This window comes from Abrus precatorius, unplaced genomic scaffold (genome assembly GCF_003935025.1).
Source record: "Abrus precatorius isolate BTA unplaced genomic scaffold, Abrus_2018 Scaffold8, whole genome shotgun sequence".
In the NCBI taxonomy this organism is placed as follows: Eukaryota; Viridiplantae; Streptophyta; class Magnoliopsida; order Fabales; family Fabaceae; genus Abrus; species Abrus precatorius.
The window spans coordinates 15,144,730-15,166,605 of NW_020874428.1; the positions used below are offsets into that span (position 1 = coordinate 15,144,730).

A 21,876-nucleotide genomic window follows, 5' to 3' on the forward strand; every position below is an offset into this window, starting at 1 on the left:
AGAATGGGAAAAACAACTTAAAAAGAAATTCACACAGAATTCACAAAATTGTCAATCATTTTTATTTGATTAACAGCCAACAATTTATTATCTATTCTAGTATTTTGGTGTTTTTCAGGACTAATTCAGTGTAATGTGAAGCTAACTCATGAATAAGAGGTAGAGAATGAAACCCCCCTTTCATGGCAGCTTGTGCAAGTGTCAGCTTCCATGGTGTGTGAGTGTTGTGTGGTTGTGACATTTTCTGCACAAAACACCAAAAATTCCGTCAATTATCAAGTGAAAAGGGATTGAATTATGCAGAATTAATGTGTGTTCAAAACATAATTGTTCAGAATTAGCATGAAACCAAAATATAACAAGTGTGCAAATTACAAACCTAAATTCTAAAATGAAACCAAAAAGTTTGAAACTTAATTACAAGACTGTCAAGAGAAAATTCGAATTAACAGAAAAGAAAACAAAAATCCTAAACTAGTCATCTTGGGCGTCCTCCTTATCAGAAATTTCATCTTCATCTTCTTCCTCATCCTCCTCATCTTCTTCTTCCTCCACCACTTCTTCAGTTGGATGTGGAAAATGAGTCTTGTAAATTGGCAAGTCTTTAAAGACTGATGAGCGTAGACATTGAGCATTCTCGGCCAAATCTGGTGTGCGATAAAGTTCATCTTTGGTCATTCCCATCTTCTAACCAAGATTCATCAACACACATTCCAATAGCAAAGTTCCTGCCTTCAAACTGCTGTGGAGCTCAGTTTGTCGTTCAGCCAATTGATTTTGCCTTTCAACCAAAAGATGTAGGATGTCCTTCATCTTCATTAGTTTCTCCTTTCTGAACTGGATGGGGATAGGTGCAGCTGAAGTGCAGGAGGTGGTGGCATAGATTTCCTTTACCATTGAGACAGAGATAGGGGGAACAGATCTGATTTTCTCTTGGTATTCTCCAACTTCAACCCCTGCATCCTCACAAAGTAAAGTGATTAATGAGGGAAAGACTAGTGAATCTCTTTTTGTTTTCAAAATATTTAAGATACATTCACTAATTACTTCCCCCACATCAATGTACATATCATTAACGATAGCAAACAATAATTCAGCCCTATTTACTGCCAGGGTTGAACTATGCTTGACTGGCATGAAAGAGTTCAACCGAAAAGTACTCCAGACTTTAGCAAATGGTAGCAGGTTCTTGGTGGTGATACACTTAGGTTTTTGGGCGAGGTTCAGCTACCAAGTTGTGCCTGGCCTTCCAATTCTGTGCAGGATTTCAATATAATCCTTGTCTGGACTATTCTTAAAGTCAGTGAAGTCCATCTGCCCAGGTTGCCTTTCAGTGTAAATTTCCAACACTCGATTGATGTTGGTAGCAGTGAAATCCACCCTCATACCCTTGACCATTGTGTGAAATTTGGGAATTTGGTCTCCCTTGAACCGCATTACATTTGCATAAAACTCCTGTGTAATTTCTCTCCGACCATTATCAGCCAAGAAGCAGAAGTTGTCCCATCCCCTTTTCTGAATTTCTTCTGAGTACTCAGGGTAGTTGCCTTCAGCAATTTCAAAGGCTCTATCTGGGACAATCTTCCTCCTCAAAATATTTGCCTTGAAATCGTTTTTGTGAGCAATACTCCTGAACCTTGGATCATGATCAGTAGGGGTAGAGGTAGAAGGAGCATTTCTTCTGGTCGGCTGAGGTGGTGAAGAGGTTGCAGGTGTGGTTACTCTTGGCTGAGGAGGGTCAGCGATTTCAATGGGTGAGGAAGGTGAGACACCATCAGTTCTTGCTCTTTTGGTGGTTGGAGAATTCCTGGCTGTTCCAGCTTGCATATTCCTGATAGATCTCCTTCTTGGAGTGTTGCTGGCAGATCCAGCTTTGGTCTTCTTAGAAGGTCCAACTGGTGTATTCAAAGAAGTTCTGACCATTTTGAAGTGGCTGCAAAAACAAGCAAGTAATTTGACAGTTTAAAATTCATGACATAGAATTGTGACAGTATACATCTCTTTACTAGACAAATTCAATCAATCCATGTGCAGAATTCCAATTTGCAGTATGTATCTTTTTACAATCAGCTGCTGTCATGAGGATGTAATCATATAAACACGCAAGCAATATTGCAAATTACTAAGCAATCACAGTCAAAATTGGTTAAACCTTTAAATTTGTAGTTTAGAGTGCACACTCTCAAAGCACATCAAGTTAACGTAGAGATGCTATTATAGGTCATCAACATATTTTTTACATGCTCTCTTAACTTTTCAGATATACCAGAACTTAGGTACAAAATTAATCAAACCATATTCAGGAGATTTTAGACTGGCCTTCATAATTTGTTCCCTCAGAGTTCACAATTTCACCAAGAATGCAGAAAAAGAATCACCATTTTCAACCAAATTTCAACTACTAATGGTTCCTAAAAGAAATTATCTTCTGACAGTAAAATTCCATCCAGAATATTGCCTATTGTTTCTTTGAATCACATACAATTAGAACAGTGCCCTCATTCATTATCATCAAAGACTAATTATCAGCTTAATGCAGGACTTATCAGTATGGTATCTGTACAATCATGCAGTGAAATATACAGCAGTAACTCATTCCATACAATTCAGTTCAGACATCAACATTCAAATATTGCATGCAAAGAGTATTTTTGTTGATGGCAACTGCAATATTTCTATTTCTTTCAAAGTCATGTTCAGGTTTTTCGCATAATGCAGATGTGAATATGTTAACAGAGGAGATTGAATGGCTTTGAAAACTTATTCACAGTATTTAAAGTTCCTTAAATCGAATACGCTCAAGATATTTCCCCACTTGCCATTTTTGACATTTTTCCAGAGTTGCAACAAAGAAACCCCTAAATACACTTGCGTAGAATGCAGAGAACGTACCTTAAGCTTCAGAAATGTGAATGACAGTGAAAAAGAGGGAGTAATTGCTTGCTGGTTGCTTCACGAAAGATTGAAAGTCAGAGGAATTTCAGAGGGAAATAGGGATTTAGGTTTAAATGGATGTGAGCGTGGTTCCTTTATATTGAGTCAGGGGTCACGCGTGTGCACGTGACCACTTTTTAAGTGAAAAGTGAACGTTCCCTTATCAATAAAATTCTGCGTTATCACTCTTGTCGAACAGAGTGAGTGTTCCAGAGAGCTTGGAAATTTTGAATGCAATGCGCGTTATCACTATTGCTAGGCAAAGTGATAACGCGCAAGCTTTTTGCTTGAATGTGGTCACTTTTTTCATTAAAAGGAGTAACGCGCTATGAAATATTCCATACTTACTTGCGCGTGGTCACTCTTGACAAGGAAAGGAAGTGATCCAGAGAGTGTGTTTTTCCCATCTGCCTCTGCATTATCACTCTCATCAGCGAGAGTGATTGTTCCAGAGAGTTGTGTTTCCCAGTCAGTTTCTGCGTTATCACTCTCATCAGCGAGAGTGATTGTTCCAGAGGGGAAATCTCAGAATTCCATCTCTGCGTGATTGCTTTCCTGCAAAAGAGTGATTCCTTTCATCAATCCAAGTTCTCCAAACTTTAATTGGCTCACTTAACAAATCATAATCATTCCAATACACACTCACCATATAAAATACCTACTTCCCTCATCATGTTCACCCTTAATTACATATGCAACATTCATCCAAGGCTGAATTCTGCAGAATTTCTGCAGAATATGTATTCACTCCCTACTTATGCAATTTTGACTTTTACATTACACATTCCTATCATGCAACAAACATCACAGTTGAATTCTGCAGAATTTCTGCTTAACATATTCATAATGCAATTCTAACTTTTCCATAACACATTACAGCATGAAGTCCAATTGCATTTATCAGATTTGCTACAAATGACAGATTTAGCATGCTTCAAAATTTACTTTTTGCATCAAAATTACAGAATATGATGAGTATGATGCAGAACTTTGTATTTTGCAGAAAATTTGCAGAATTTGATAACTATTATTCAGACTGTACAAGAACTTTAAGCATTCTAATTAATTCAAATCTGCATTCTTGTTTCAGCCACCAGATTTATTCCAAACATCAGATTAAGCAAGGTAACCAAGATGAAAAGTTCAGACTTTGACTTCTATGAATACTGTTAATTCAAAAATAATGCAGAAAACTTAAATTGGGTTAGAAATGTGAGTTGCCTCTCACAAAGCGCTTCTTTAATGTCATTAGCTTAACATTAAATGTTTCTCACTCAAGAGAAACCAGTTTCATGCATGATATGTTCCTTGTAAATGCCTCTCCATGATAGATTTTCAATCTTTGGCCATTGACCTTGAATTCTCTCCCTGTTTTCAGATCTTCTATAAGAATTGCTCCAAAGGGAGAAGTTTGCTTAATTAAAAACGGTCCAGACCATCTAGATTTCAGTTTCCCTGGAAACAATTTTAATCTTGAATTGAATAATAGTACTTGCTGGCCAGGTCTGAAATCTTTTTGCAGAATAAATTTGTCATGGATCCTCTTGGTTCTTTCTTTGTACAACTTTGCATTCTCATAAGCTTGTTGTCTGAATTCTTCCAATTCATGCAACTGTAAAACTCTCTTCTTTCCAGCACTTGACAAATCAAAGTTAAGCCACTTGGTAGTCCAATATGCTCTGTGCTCCAGCTCTAGAGGTAAGTGACAGGCCTTTCCAAATACTAGCTGATATGGAGACATACCAATTGGAGTTTTAAAAGCAGTTCTATATGCCCACAGTGAGTCATCCAGTTTCTTTGACCAATCCTTCCTTGAACTGTTCACTACTTTCTCTAGAATTTGCTTGATCTCTCTATTTGAAACCTCCACTTGTCCACTTGTTTGTGGATGGTATGGAGTAGCAACCTTATGCTTCACACCATATTTCCTTAATACAGCTTCAAGATACTTGTTGCAGAAGTGAGTACCTCCATCACTTATCAGCACTCTAGGCACACCAAATCTTGAAAAAATGTTCTTTCTTATAAAAGAAATCACTACCTTTGCATCATTTGATCTGGTGGGAATTTCTTCTACCCATTTAGACACATAATCCACTACAACTAGAATGTATTCGTGTGAGAATGATGGGGGAAATGGTCCCATGAAATCAATCCCCCATACATCAAATGGTTCCACTTCTAGGATGTTGGTTAATGGCAGCTCATGTCTTCTTGAAATATTTCCAGTTCTTTGACATTTATCACAGTTTTCCACATACTTCTTGGCATCTTTGAAGAGTGTAGGCCAAAAGAAACCTGCTTCCAAGACTTTTGCAACAGTCCTTGAACTTGCATGGTGGCCTCCATATTCTGAATTGTGATAATGCCATAGTATCTCAGCTTGCTCACTTTGTGGAATGCATCTTCTAATTAACCCATCTATTCCAATTTTGAACAGATATGGGTCTTCCCACACATAGAATTTGCTATCATATAAGAACTTCTTCTTTTGCTGCCAAGTAAACCTCTTTGGAATGAATTGAGTGGCTTTAAAATTTGCAATGTCAGCAAACTAAGGCATGTTTTCCACTGCAAACAGCTTTTCATCTGGAAATTCTTCATTTATTTCCAATGATTCAGTGGTTAAACTCTCCAAAGGAAGTCTGGACAAGTGGTCTGCTACACAATTTTCTTTTCCTTTCTTGTCTTTGATTTCTAGATCAAATTCTTGGAGTAGCAAAATCCATCTTAATAACCTGGGTTTTGTATCTTGTTTTGTCAAAAGGTATTTAAGAGCAGTATGATCAGTGTATACAATCACTTTTGAACCCATTAAATATGGTCTAAACTTATCAAAAGCATGTACAACAGCTAAAAGTTCTTTTTCTGTTGTTGTGTAATTCACTTGTGCAGGATTTAACACTTTGCTTGAATAATAGATAGCATGTAATTTCCTATCTTTTCTCTGTCCTAACACAGCACCCACTGCACTATCACTTGCATCACACATGAGTTCAAAAGGTAATTTCCAATCTGGTTTTGCAAGAATAGGTGCAGAAATCAAATTCTCATTTTAAAACAGAAAATGCATGCAAACAATTATCATCAAATATGAAATCTGCATCTTTTATAAGTAAATTACTCAAGGGTTTAGCAATCTTAGAAAAATCTTTTATGAATCTTCTATAAAAACCAACATGTCCTAAAAAACTTCTAACTCCCTTAACATTGATAGGTGGAGGCAATTTACTAATGATTTCTATCTTAGCTTGGTCCACCTCCATTCCTTTCTCTGAAATTTTGTGACCAAGGACAATGCCTTCTTGTACCATGAAATGGCACTTCTCCCAATTCAACACAAGGTTAGTATCTTGACATCTCTGCAAAACAGTGGATAGATTAGCTAAACAATCATCAAAAGAATCACCAAAAACAGAGAAATTGTCCATGAACACTTCTATGATGTTTTCTACCAAATCAGAAAAAATAGAAAGCATGCATCTTTGGAAAGTGGCAGGGGCATTACACAAACCAAATGGCATTCTCCTATATGCAAAGACTCCAAATGGACATGTAAATGCAGTTTTCTCTTGATCCAAAGGATCCACAGCTATTTGATTATATCCTGAATACCCATCAAGAAAACAATAAAATGAATGTCTAGCAAGTCTTTCTAGCATTTGATCTGCAAATGGTAGTGGGAAATGGTCTTTTCTGGTTGCATTATTTAATTTCCTATAGTCTATACACATTCTCCATCCAGTCACAGTCCTAGTAGGGACAAGTTCATTCTTTTCATTAGGTACAACTGTCATACCACCTTTCTTTGGAACAACTTGGACTGGACTTACCCAATTGCTGTCAGAAATAGGATATATTATTCCTGCATCTAACAGCTTAATAACTTCTTTTTTAACTACCTATTTCATGGCTGGGTTTAACCACCTTTGTGGCTGCACAACAGGTTTAAAATTCTCTTCAAATAAAATTCTGTGCTTACAAAATGAAGGATTTATACCTTTCAGATCTGTAATACTCCATCCAATTGCAGATTTGTGTTCTCTTAAAATTTTGAGCAATTTTTTCTCTTGTTCTTCCTTAAGTTCATTATTGATGATGACTGGATTTTCATGTTTCTCATCCAGAAATGCATACCGCAGGTGGGAAGGGAGTTGTTTCAGTTCTAGCCTTTGCCTTTCCTCTTCTTTAGCGTCCTTTTTCAGCTCTTCTTTCACCAAATTTTCTACAGGTTTTTGCATCGGCAGAGCTTCCAATTGCTGCTGCATTTCCATGATATCTTCTTCATTTAGAGTTTCAGATTTGTCATTCCCTGCAGATATTATTTCTTCTAACACAGCAGTTTCATCAAATTCTTTCATATGGTGTTGTGTAATAAAAGCATCCAGTATATCTACCTTCATACATGTATTATCTTCAACTGGATATTTTAAAGCTTCAAACACATTAAATATTACCTTCTCATCTTGAACTCGAAGCATAAGTTCACCTTTTTGCACATCTATTAAAGCTCTCCCGGTTGCAAGAAATGGCCTCCCTAGGATCAAAGGAATGTTAGAATCCACTTCCATGTCCAGAATTACAAAATCTGCAGGAAAAATGAACTTATCAACTTTAACTAATAAATCTTCAACAACTCCATATGGATAAGTGTATGATCTATCAGCTAGCTGCAGTGTAATGTTGGTAGACTTCACTTCCTCTATGCCAAGTTTCTGTAGAACAGCTAATGGCATCAGATTTATGCTTGCTCCCAAGTCACACAATGCTCTTCCCATAGTGCAGTTTCCTATTTCACAAGGAATGCCAAATGATCCAGGGTCTTTCAACTTTTGAGGAAGTTTTCTCTTAAGAATGGCACTGCACTCCTCTGTCAAAGGTACTGTTTTGTCATGCTCTAGCTTCCTTTTTCTGGAAAGTAGTTCTTTCATGAACTTTGCATATGAAGGCATTTGCTCCAAAGCTTATGCAAAAGGAATGTTAATTTGTAATTTCTTAAAGACATTCATAAACCTTTCGAATTGTTCCTCTTGTTTAGGATTTTGGACTCTTTGAGGATAAGGCAGCGTCTTGTATTTTTCTGGGTCTATTGGCTTACAAGCTTCCTCAAAGAGTTGCTTTTTGGTTTTCCTTTCAGAATTCATAGGCACATCTACTTTTTCTTCTGAATGGTCTTTCCTCAATAGCTTAAAATTTCCTTGTTGCAGGTCTTGTTCAATGTTTCTTTCTGCTTCATCATTCACTTTCTTTTATGCTGGTTTAGGGCTTGCAACTACAACTCCACTCCTTGTAGTTATGGCTTGACATTCCTCTTTAGGATTGATTACTGTATTGCTTGGAAATCTTCCTTCATCCCTACTGGATAGTTGTTCAGCTAATCGTCCAATCTGTGTCTCTAGTTTCTTCATGGAAGCTTCTTGGTTTTTGAAGCTTGTTTGAGTCACCTTCATGAATTACAGCATAGTTTCTTCCATCTCAGTCAACCTTTCATTCATAGGTCTGGAAAATTTCTGATTTCCTTGAGGTTGAGTGGATGAATTCCTCTGAAAATAAGGTTGTTGTGTTGTTGGACCTGCATTAGAAAAAGGCAAATTTGAGTTAGAATTCTTTGCAGCAGAATATTCATTATTCCAATTAGAATACTGCTGAGTTCTATTATTTGAAAATTGAAATCCAGGGGGATATGATGGCTGTTGTCTCTGAAAATTATTCATATAATTCACTTGCTCTTGTGGTTCACTTGTGGATGCCTCACATGAACCATTTGCATGGTTTCCTCCAAAAAAATGACAACTTAGCTGACTGGTAGGCATACTCCCTGTTTACATATTGTTGATTTGTTGTGTTAAGGCAGCTAATTGTTCTGAAAACATTTGATTTTGTAGCTGATTTTGTGCAAGAAAAGTTTCCAGAACCTTAGCTTCATGACCAGAGTTTCTTCCTTGATTCCTTGAGTTTGAATTCTGATACATTGAAGATGCCATCATGTCAATAACCCTCTGAGCTTCTTCCAAGGACTTTGTATTTAATGAACCTCCAGCAGCAGCATCAACCATTGTTCTTGTTACTGCATTCATCCTATTATAAAAAGTCTCCAATTACATCCAATCTGGAATACAATGATGTGGACACCTTCTTAGTAATTCTTTGTATCTTTCCCTAACTTCATACAATGATTCTCCATCTTGCTGAACAAAGGATGTAATTTCTCCTCTCAGCTTAGCAGCTTTGGATGGAGGGAAGTACTTGGTTAGAAACCTATTCACAAGTTCTGTCCAAGTTGTAATGCTTCCTTGTGGTTGAGCTTGTAACCAGCATTTTGCTCTATCTCTCAAGGAAAAAAGGAAATAGTCTCAAGTCTGATGGCTTCTTCACTAACCCCATTTATTCTTATGGTGTCACATAGCTGTAGAAAATTTGAAATATGTAGGTTAGGATCATCAGAATTTCCACCAGAAAACTGATCTTGTTGGACTAAGTGTAATAAGGCAGGTTTAATCTCAAAATGGTTGGCTTGAATAGTTGGCCTGATTATAGAAGAGTTAAAACCTTGCATGTTAGGAATTGCATAGTCCTCTAATGTTCTAATTCTATTTTGTTCTGCCATCTCTATTTCTGAATTTAGTTGTCTCAAAGATGTAGGTGTTCTTTTCACTCTAGGATTGTTCTGAAATTCTGGAGAATGGACAGCTTCTAATTCACTATCACTCCCTATGACTTTTTCTGCTCTAGACTCTTTTCTCAATCTCCTTAAGGTTATGTCTATGTCAGGATCAAAGACTAGAGTTTATTTGTTTTTGTTTTTGCCACACATACAAATCAAAATGAAGCAAAAGTAAACTACAAGTTAGTATTCAGAACTGCACCACGAAAATTATGCAGCAAATATCAGTAAAAGTAATTGAAACACAAGTTTAAAAACTACAGAATTATGCAGAATGGACAAAATGTCTAACTATAGACTAATACTACAGAAATTCAGAGAAACAAAATACTCAATCTAGCTATTCTTATGTTACTAATGATATTGAAACTCAAATTCCCCGGCAACGGCGCCAAAACCTTGTTGTTTGCAATCTAAACACTAGCAAGTGCACTAGGATTGCAGCAAGTAATGAGTAAATTTAAGATCTGATTATCGTCTCCACAGGGAATTAGGAACTCAATTATCACTTCACAGAAAAATAACCATTTGAGCCATACGAATTTGGGAAGAGAGTTGTATCATATAAAAGCAATAATCAGAGCAATCAAAAGTAAAGAACTTGCAGAAAAACAGAGTATAAGATTTATGATGAAATGAAACAGCAATGAAGGATAGTTAGGAATTTACTTCACAACAATATCAATATCAATCCAATTAAATCCTCTGAACATTCAAGCAATTGAATAATTGACAATCAGTTTCACATATACCTAGCCAAAGGTTAATTCCTTAACTCATTGACCCTAACAATCCACTAAACCTCCCTAATCCCTTAGGTGAGATTCAATTTCAGGTTGCATTAAGAATTAGAACTATAAGATTGCAGAATTAGGTCTCATTATCCCTAAGAAATCCCTAAACTCTGGTTGCCAATTCAGATCGGAGCAAACAATCCAATTCCCATTGGTAAAGATTCCTCTTGATTAATCAAATGAATTTCCATTCAAAGATTGCATGAAAAGCAGAATTAACAACTCAATTAATCCAAGAACTTAAAGTTCAGAAGATAAAGTCGAATCAATACATCAATTCGAGTTCCATAAACCCCTAACTATGGGAAATTAAGCACACATTGCAACAAAAACAGAGAAAGAAGAAGAAGAAGATGAAGAAGAATGCAGAGCAGCCATGGCCACGAGCTCCAATCCGATCCCTCTTCTTGGAGCTTCAAGCTTCAACCCCAATCTTCTCTCCACTCTCTCTCAACGAGAATCTAACTAACAAAATAGAAAATGAGCAAAAGACCCCAGTTTTCGCGCTTCAATCATGTATATATAGAAACCCCAGTTCTGCGCGTTGTCACTTTTCTTCACAAGAGTAACCACGCAGAAGCTTTATGTAGTGCGCGTGTTCACTTCCAAGAGCAAGAGTAACCACGCGCAACTTGTAGAGTTGAAGGCTTCTCTGGAACATTCACTTTTATTCATAAGAGTGGCAACGCAGGAGGTTAAGGGCTGCGCGTGATCACTTTTGTGAGTAATAGTAACCACGCGCAAGCTGTCCTGATACAAGTGCCTCTGGAACGCTCACTTTCGTTGGCGAAAGTGAAAACGCACACTGGCAACGCTCACTCTTGTAAATAAAAGTGATTACGCACAGGCTCCTCTTCTCATTTAGGCTCTGGAATGATCACTTTCACTAACAATAGTGATCACGCCCAGCCTGGATCCCATAATTCTTGTATTTTGGAGTCTAACATTGCCATTCTTCCTCTTCCTTTCCATTGATAATCCATTTCCATGACTTTTGCTCAGATTATTCCTTCAAAAACAAGATAAATTCCTTAAGAACTAAGCATAAATTCTACAAATGCGAAAATTACTACAAATTGAAATAAAACTTTCAATGCTAAAATATCAGTAAATATATGGATTCATCATAACCCCAAAAGCAAGGAAAAATATAGTAATTTTGTGTACAAAATGGTGAAAGGCGTGCACGGTTCCAATAGCATGAAAAAGAAAGGGATTTGTTCCAAAAGTGACACAAAAACTCAAGTGAAATAGTAACTTAGGGTCTTAAAATCCTTGAAACTACTCACACGGTTCTTAGCATTCAAAAGCAAGGAGAAATGTGTTGATTTTGTGTACAACATAGTAAAAATCATGCACGGATTTTGATAGGAAGTAAGTTTGCATGAAATATGATTGGCCGTAATAAATGCGACGAGACTCGGTGCAATTTTTGGAAAAGATAAAATTTATGATGGCGGCTTCTCGAAAAACACCAAAGGAGGTTCAAAATTCAAGGCGTCCTCGAATCGGGAAATGAGGATACTTGCATGAAATGTAATTGGCTGGAACTAGATTTTGGAAGATTAGGGTAATCACGATGTTCTTGCTTTAGGGAACAAAATCGGGTGCATGAATTTTGATTGGTCGGCACTAAATCCGAGGAGGTCTAATGCATTAATTGCGACGGCTAAGTAATGATTAAAGTAAAAAAGTGTAATAATTGCGGCAGCTAAGCAATCATTACTAAATCTAGGAAATGATTAATGAATCTCACGTCTTTTTAGGCAAAAAGTGACTTTTCAGAAAAGTAAAAAGTAAAGATACTTTTTGGCACAGTTTTCGAGGCACTTTTTTGAAATTCACAACGGAACAAGATTAGGGATTTTTGGACGATGTTGGGACCGAGTATCATGCATGCAGTCATTCTAAAATGCAGGGCTCTCTACGAATTGAGACGACCGATTCGAGTCTAATATCTAACTATCTATTCTGACAGTGGCAGGTCGGAACTACGAGAAATTCATGACTCTATTAGATAACAGTTAGGCTACGAAAATCGGGGCGTTACAATACTCCCCTACTTAGAAAAATTTCATCCTCGAAATTTCTAACCTAGTTCGAACAAATGTGGATAAGCTTCTCTCATGTCTATTTCTCTTTCCCACGTAGCATCTCCTTCGTCAGCAGCATTCCAGTGTACTTTCACCAATGGAATCTCTTTATTCCTAAGCTTCTTGATCTTCCGCTCACTAATTTGGTACGGTGCTACCTCGAAAGTCAGGTTCTCTTTCAAAGGAATTTGGTCAGGCACCACCATGTGCGAAGGGTCCGGAATGTACTTGCGTAGTTGTGATACGTGAAACGCATCGTGAAGGTTGGATAGCTCTAAAGGCAGCGCGACTTGATAAGCTGAATTCCCAATCTTCTTCAAGATTTGATAGGGACCAATGAATTTTGGATGAAGTTTACGAGACTTTAGAGCTCTTTGATCAATTTTTAACTTTTGATTCTAATTAGTTATTCTATAAATCAAACCCCCTCTAAAAATTTTATAATCGTATAACGTTATCATCGTTGGGAGACGACTCAGATTGCACCTCTTACTACATAATTTTTATGCAATTTGATTTTATTAATTTGTCCGAAAGCGACACTCGCGATCAAATTGTGGCGCCGTTGCCGGGGATGATGATGTTATTTCATTATGTAATTCTGTGTTAGTGTGATTGTATTGCATATTCTTTGTTGCATTTTACATCTAATTAGGATTATGCATAATTAGCATTTTTCATCAAATTAGGATTCTGCATAATTAGTGTTTTTCATCGAATTAGGATTCTGCATAATTAGTATTTTTCATTTAGCATAAATGTGTCTATGCATTCTATTTTAGTAGCCATTGAATAGCATAGTAGGTAGTCATCTATCCTTGCTTAGTATTATATCATTCAGTTCTCTACATTTTGTGTTGTGTTTCTTCATTTTTGCATTCTGCATTCATCGAAAAAGTACACAACCGTATATCTGAACGTGTAGATCTCTGTCCAAACTTAAAAGTGACATAACTTTTTGCATACAACTCTTATTTCTTGTTGTAATATATGCATTTCATATAGCTCGACGAGATCTACGCAATGGAAATAGGTCAGAGGCTAGTTGGTGGTTTCTGAAAAACACAATTTATTTCTTTTCATTCTTATTTAGATATTATGGCTCAGAGAATTTTTTTATATGGTTGATCATAGAAGACTAGAGAACAAGCTAGATGATTTAGCTTCTTTGATCGAGCAGTTGACATTGTCACAAATGGCTACAATGTTGTGTGAAATTTGTAATTCACTTCAACATCATATTGATTTCTATCCTACATTGTATGAGCCTGCAGGTTGGATGAGTCATCCAAACTTGGGATGGGAGAATTTTACGCAGCAACAATATCAACCCCCATCACAAAATGTTGCACCTTCCAAGAATGAGCCTTCCTTGGAAGAGTTGATAAGGGAGATGACAATTAACGATCTGAATTTCCAATTAAGAACAGAAGCATCCATTCAAAACTTGAAAAATCAGATTGGTCAGTTAGCAACAGTAGTAAACGAGCTGAAGTCTCAAGGTCCTGGTAATCTTTCTGCACAACCAGTTGTTGAACCAGAGAATGTTACTTTAAGTTTAAGAAAGACCATTCAAGACTCACAAGAGTAGCAACCAATAGATGAAGATCTTAATGCTACTGGTCCAGCAATTGATTGCAGCCCAACAAGTGTAGAATTTGCTCCTACTGCTCATGCCACTTCTACCAATGCAGCAGAAAATTTTGAGCAACTTGTTCCTCTTCCATTTCATTTGGTTTTACATGATAATTTGTTGAATGATGTAGTCGATTATAATTTGGCTGAGTTTTCTGAATTTTCAAATTGTATTAATTATCCTAACTTAGGCAATTATCCTAATTCTTTTACTTGCGATGCATGTAATAATTCTGCAAAATGTAGCATCTGTGTTGAGATTGATACATATGTTTATGGTAATTTTGATGCAACTATTGCAGATTCTGAAAAAGTAAATCATGATGCATCCACGGTAGATCCAGCTCTAATATTTACACTGCCTCCTTTTCTAAAACTGCCTCCTGCATCTGAGTTGAAGCCATTTCCTAAGCAGTTGAAGTATGGATACTACATCACTATATGTCCAAGAGTGCAGCAGCCAACATATAGCAAGAGTACACAATATTCTGCACATAAAAGCAATCAAGAACATGGAAAGAAGCTCATTGAGTTTATCAAACAGCTGGAAGGCTATCCACAATTATTTCTTCCATGTTCCCAATTAAATGAAGTGCTGCAAATTTATGAGAAAAAGGAGGAATATCTAGGGATACAATTGAAACTGCTGCCATCAAAAGTATCTCCTAGAATTAAAGATCATAAGGCGTCAAGCTAATGACGTTAAAAGAGCGCTGTGTGCGAGGCAACTCACAGTTATTTTTTTTTTAGAAGTTTTTAATTTATTTTCTGCATTCAATAATGGTCTTGCATTTGAGTTGTGATAATTCATGAAGTTGCTACACATCTTTGATGCATAAACACTTCATGTTGCACATTACCTTATTATTTGACACGCGTTTCTGCATAATTCTAAAATTTTGTAGTGGGAGAATACAAATTTTGGAGACCATTGAGGACATACCCTTGGAGACCATTAAGGAGGTCCGCTTACTAGCGGCCACTTATGCTTAATTAGGGAGTTCCCCTCTTCCTTTCCTTACTATATTTTACTTACATTTCTATTATACATTACATTGAAGACAATGTAAAATTGAAGTGTGGGAGGGAGAATGATAGGTTATTGATAATAAATAAATAAATAAATATTTTTATTTTATTTAGCGTTGTTTTTGTTTTGTTTTGTTTTCCTTTGTTGAATTAGAAGTTGTTGAGTTAAGGCATTAGTTATTAAGGAGGATAGAGTTCCTACATGATTTTATTATTACTTCTTCCTCTTGATATATGTGAATTGGGTGATTGATTTTGATTTGTATGATTAAGTATGTTAGACTTTACCTTTGTGAGCTTTTGAGCCTTATTTTTGGATGGTTGAAGTTCATGCCATTCTTTTCTTTCTTGTGTGCTTTCCCTCTTAGATTTTGTCATTCTAGAACTTGTTTTGATTCTTATTTGAGGCTACAATTTTCATATGCAATTATGAATATGATAGAGGCATTTCTTTCAAATTTTTATCCAATTGGCCATATAGCTTACCTTGCATTTTGCCTTTTGTTTAGCCTCCTTTGAGCCTTATTGACCATTCTTTGGCTTCTAGCACATTATAAGCTTTAAGTGGAAAACCATGTTATACCTAACCTTAGGGAAAAAGGAGTGCATTGGTTTTATTAATGTTATTGCATTTCAAGTGTGGGGGTTCAAAAAGAATGCAAGAAGGAAAAAAAAAAAGGAAAAGAAGGGAAAAAAAAGAAGAAAAAATAATAACAATAATAAAAATTTACAAAGAAAATGGGAATTTTTGATGAAGGGAAAATGAAGTCCAAGGAGAATAAATGTATGTTATGACTTGATTTGTCTAAGGACCAATGTTATTCCTATTCTCTTTGGTTGTATCTTGTCACATATCCTCATATTTCTCTACCCTTACCTTAGCCCCATTACAACAATTGAATAAAGTCCTCTTGATTTGTGTTTGCATATGATTGTAAGTAGTGGAGAAGTAGAAGATTAACAAGCTTATGGTAATGCATTGTCTTTTGAGGTGACTTGAGTGAAACACTTTGAACCATACACTTGAGAGTTGAGTTGTATACACCATCTTGTGAGATCTTTCATGCTTGATCTTTACACTTTGAATGATTTTGCTTGGCTTGCATTTTTGAGAGGTTGGGAGTTGGATGTTTGATTGTTGTAGAACTCTTGATGCTTTATTTGATCTTGTGTCCCTAGTTCAGCACTTCTAAGGATTCATAGGAGAATTTGTTTATTTATTTTGATTATTCTATGATTTTTTAGGTTACATGTTTTTATTTGCTTAATTGTGTCTTACATGAGGACATGCAAGAGCTAAGTGTGGGGGAATTTGATCAATTGGATTTTTGTAACATTAATTCCTCTAATTCCTAGCTCATTAATCCTCTTTTGTGCCTAATTGGTTGAATTGGATCATTTTATGATGTTTGGATTTTTTTTGGGCTTTATTTAATTTTTCCAGTATTTGGCAAATTCTGATACTGTTTTGGTTTCTGGACCATATCTTGAGTTGTAGAACTCCTTTAATTGTGATTCTTGATTTGTAGGAAAGCTAAGAGAAAGGTGCACAATTCCTATGAAGAGGTAAGAAACCAATTCTGATGATAAGAAGCTGAAACTAGGCCTGGAAAAAGTCAGAACGCTGCAGTCGCAGATCCTGAGCAAGGTGCAGTATTTGGGCCATATCTTAGTCCATAGATGTCCGATTAAGCCCATTCCAGTGGCGTTTTGAAGCTAACATCCAAGGCTACAATTGTACTTCAGAACACGAACCAAAAAGAGGCCGTCTTCATAGCCTAAAAAAGGGAACAAAGTGACGAACAGAATTTTGAATTTTGAATTTTGAATTTTAAGTTGTTTTTTTTGGCTCCTCTCCTCTCTTCTTCCTCTCTCTTCTCTCTCGTTTTTTTTTTTCTCCGTTTTTACTTTTCATTTTCCTCCATTAATGGAGGCTTAGACTTTCATCTAGTCCAAGGATTGAAAAAGGATTGAGACACTCTTGAGGATCAGTTTCGCAATTTATTCAACAACAAATTCGGTTTCATCTCTTCCTTCTTTTTCCTTTTGCTAATTATGATTTCGAATTGAAGTTCTTCGTTTGGATTGATAATTGTGCAGTTGTTTGATTATATATTATTCGGTTGATGTATGTAATTAATTCTTGAAGGAGTTTGAATTAGATTTTCAGGTTTGAGATCTAAGATTAATGGCATTGGTGAATTAAATTAACACAAATCGATTAGGTTCTAGAGGTTTCTGAACTTTGAGCGAATTGTGTGTTAATCGAATGCATGAGGGTTCTCATGTGAATGCTTAATTTGAATTGAGGTTTCATTCGAATTTAATGTTAATCACTAATTTGTTGGTTGATGCATCTTCTTGGAATCCGATGATAGAGTGGTCGTAGTTCTTCTAAATTCTTGGATTAGAGTTTTTTTAATTATTTTTAACTTTTGATTCTAATTAGTTATTCTATAAATCAAACCCCCTCTAAAATTTTTTTAATCGTATAACGTTATCATCGTTGGGAGACGACTCAGATTGCACCTCTTACTACATAATTTTTATGCAATTTGATTTTTATTAATTTGTCCGAGAGCGACACTCGCGATCAAATTTTCTTCCAATGCCAGTAGTCGGACTTACTTTCAAAAATACATGGTCTCCTTCTTCAAATACCAGAGGTTTCCTCCTTTTATCATGGTAGCTCTTTTGCTGATCTTGAGCCATCTTCATCCTTTCTTGAATTTCCTTAATTTTCTTGGAGGTTTCTTGAATCATATGGGGTCCAATGAGCAAGTTATCACCAGTTTCATACCAGCACAAGGGCGTTCTACATCGTCGTCCATACAGTGCTTCATATGGTGCCATGCCGATGCTCGAGTGATAACTATTATTGTATGTGAACTCGATCAACGGGAGGTGTTAATCCCACTGTCCGCCTTGTTCAAGCATACAAGCACGCAAAAGGTCTTCCAAAGTCTGGATGGTTCTCTCCGCTTGTCCGTCGGTCTGCGGGTGATAAGCTGAACTAAGCTTCAATTTCGTTCCTAATGCTTGATGAAGACTCTGCCAGAACCTTGAAGTAAAACGAGGATCCCTATCTGATACGATACTTTCTGGCACACCATGGAGTCTCACCACCTCTTTGATGTAGATTTGAGTCAATCGTTCAAGAGAGTACTTCAAATTCACCGGAAGAAAATGAGCTGACTTGGTGAGTCGGTCCACTATTACCCACACAGCGTCGCATCCAGCCTTAGTCTTTGGAAATCTAGAGACAAAATCCATCGCAATGTCGCTCCACTTCCACTCGGGAATGTTCAATGGTTGCAATTGTCCAGCTGGTCGTTGATGTTCTATCTTCACTTTCTGACACGTCAGGCATGCAGCCACAAACTCTGCTACAGCCTTCTTCATTCCAGGCCACCAAAAGCTCTTTTTCAGATCTTGGTACATCTTGGTAGGTCCAGGATGGATACTAAGGGCACTTTTATGAGCCTCTTCTAGGATTACTTTCCTCAAATCGTCCTTTTCAGGAACACAGATCCGCTCCTTGTACTTAATGATTCCAGCTTCATCTTGATAGATGTAAGGTTCTTTTCCTTTCGCCTTCGCTTCGAGCCTTCCTAACAGGTATTCATCATCCTTTTAAGCCAGTTTCACTTGCTCCAAGAACTCATTAGTGATTCTGAGGTTTCCCAACACCACACTTGTAGGCGTAAAGCGAGTTGCTAAGTTGAGATCCCTGAACGATTCTATCATCTCTAACTCCTTGATCATCAACATCGACACATGAAGTAATTTACGACTTAGCGCATCCGCTACAACATTTGCCTTGCCAGGGTGATAGTGTAGCTCAAAATCGTAGTCTTTGAGAATTTCCATCCATCGTCGTTGACGCATATTCAACTCCTTTTGGTCAAAGAGATATTTCAAACTTTTATGGTCACTGAATACCTCGAATCTTGCTCCATAGAGATGATGTCGCCACATCTTGAGTGCAAAGACCACAGCTGCAAGTTCAAGATCATGAGTTGGGTAGTTCCTTTCATGTTGACGCAACTGACGAGATGCATAAGCCACCACTTTTCTATTTTGCATCAGTACACATCTAAGTCCATTGTGTGAAGCGTCACAATATACCTGAAACTTCTCATGAGGGTCAGGAAGAATCAGGATTGGCGCAGAGGTCAATCGCGTCTTCAGATTCTGAAAAGCATCTTCACACTTCTGGCTCCACTCAAAAGGTTGATCCTTACGAGTCAAACGGGTTAAAGGCGTGGCTATCTTTGAGAAACCTTCAATGAAACGTCGATAATAGCCAGCAAGTCCTAAGAAACTCTTAACTTCAGTAACAGTTTTAGGCGGTTCCCATTTTAAAACAGCTTCAACCTTAGAAGGATCTACAGCAATACCCTCCTTAGAGATCACATGTCCCAAAAATTGTACTTCCTCCAACCAAAATTCACACTTCGAGAGTTTGGCGTACAATTGCTTCTCACGCAAGATCCCCAAAACAATCCTCAAATGCTCAGAGTGCTCCTCTAAATTACGAGAATAAATAAGAATATCGTCAATAAAAACCACAACAAATTGATCCAAGTAGGGGTGAAACACACGGTTCATATAATCCATAAACACCGCAGGTGCATTCGTTACCCCAAAAGGCATAACTTGGTACTCATAGTGTCCATACTGAGTCCTAAAAGCAGTCTTTGGTATGTCTTCCTCTTTAACTCTGATTTGGTGATAGCCTGATCTCAAATCTATCTTGGAAAATACAGTTGCTCCTCTCAATTGATCCATCAAATAATCAATCCTTGGTAGTGGGTACTTGTTCTTGATGGTAACTTTGTTCAATTGCCGGTAATCAACACACAGTCTCATGCTTCCATCTTTCTTTTTAACCAACAGAACGGGGGCTCCCCAGGGTGAAACACTAGGTCTCACTAACTGCTTAGCCAGAAGCTCCTCTAACTGCACTTTCAACTCAGATAACTCTACAGGTGCCATCCTATAGGGCACTATAGAGATCGGACCTGCTCCAGGCACTAGATCTATAGAAAACTCAATCTCCCTAGGTGGAGGTAAACCAAGAATATCATTTGGAAACACTTTAGGGAATTCGCAAACAACAGGAAGGTCATCTAGCCTAACGTTCTCTTCAGCATCTAATGAGGCCAAAAGGACAAAAGCTTGCACCTCAGTAGAGGACAGACCACTAGCTAGAGAGGTTGAGACAATCAATTTCTCAACTCCACTACCACTTGAGCTAATCAAATCAGGGCAATTGAAAGACAAGGTCTTACTCTGACAGTCTAGCAAGACATAGTTGGCCGAAAGCCAATCCATTCCAAGAATGACATCTAACTCAGATAAAGGCAGGCAGATCAGATTAACAAAAAAATTTCTGCCTTCAATTTGAAATGAGCAATTTAAACAAATATGAGATGCTATCACAGGATTATTTGCAGGCGTAGAAACAGTCACATCACATTTCATCACAAGAGTAGGCAATTTCAATCGCATCACACAGGATTCAGAAATAAACGAGTGTGTGGCGCCAGAATCAAATAACACATTTAGCGAAGTCCCATTTAGAAAGCATGTACCTTGGATTAGGTTCTCAGCTTTAGAAGCTTCAGCACCACTCATAGTAAATACTCTCCCTCTAGTATTAGGTCTCCCAATGGAAGCTCGGGAAACACCACTAGAATTCTGGTTTCTCACTCCACTCTGACTACTCCCATTACGGGGTCCTTGATTCTGGTTCAGATTGGGACAATTATCCCTAACAAAATTCCTGTTGGGTTGCTTGCAGAAGCGACCAAGACGTCCCATCTTGTGACACTTAGGACACTGGACAGGAGGTTGAGGACAAGTTGACCTAAAGTGAGGACTTCTACAGTTGTAGCACACCAGAGGAGGTCGACTTACACTTCCACTACTAGACCTCTGACTTCTAGTAGGTTCGCTCCGTAGCTACGTGCTGGATTAAAATAAGGCTTGTGCCTCTCTTGGATTCCCTTTCCCTTAGAACCCAAACTGCTTGCAGGACGCTGAGGACCAGAACTTTTCCAAAGCGCTTGGCGATTCTTCGTATCATCCTCATAGATACGACACCTATCCACCAGAGTTGGAAAGTGTTGTACATGCTGACAGCTGATGGCCTGCTTAATGTCGAGACGCAGTCCACTTTCAAACTTAGAGCAATGAGCTCTGTCATCAGCTTGTGCGAAGTAAGGGCAATACTTTGACAACTCTTCAAACTTTGCCGCATATTCATCGATACTCATCTGTCGCTGTTTCAGAGTAAGGAACTCCTGCTCTCTCCTTCTCCTTATGACTTCAGGGAAGTACTTCTCAAGGAAACGGCGACAAAACGTCGGCCAATCAACCATTCATCCTTCATTATCCAACTGTTGGCGAGCCATCCGCCACCAATGTTCAGCTTCTCCCACTAGCATAAAGGCAGCATAGGTGACCTTTTCTTCTTCAGTACAGTTCATTGCCTCGTAGATATTTTCCAGCTCATCTATCCACACCTGAGCACCGTCAGGATCAAACTCACCACGAAACTGGGAAGGTTTGTTCTTGCGGAACTCAGACAGACCACGACTAGGAGTTGGTTCATTCTGTCTCTCCAGAATGTCCACAACTCTCCCTAACAAATGCTCCATAGCATCATCCCTATTTCTTCTAGTCATAGCAGCTCTGAAATACAGGCAAGCACATCAATTAA

General features: G+C 37.6%; 1 protein-coding gene and 1 non-coding gene across 2 annotated transcripts; one reads left to right on the forward strand and one right to left on the reverse strand.

The window, feature by feature from the left end:
* Positions 1–9,048: 9,048 nt before the first annotated feature.
* Positions 9,049–9,155, forward strand: LOC113848585. The gene has a single exon (XR_003501850.1). It is a non-coding gene; the product is annotated as a small nucleolar RNA R71 (small nucleolar RNA).
* Positions 9,156–21,067: 11,912 nt separating this feature from the next.
* On the reverse strand, positions 21,068–21,535 carry LOC113874292. The gene has a single exon (XM_027512525.1). The coding sequence runs from the start codon at positions 21,533–21,535 to the stop codon at positions 21,068–21,070; it is 468 nt and encodes a 155-aa protein (XP_027368326.1).
* Positions 21,536–21,876: the final 341 nt, after the last annotated feature.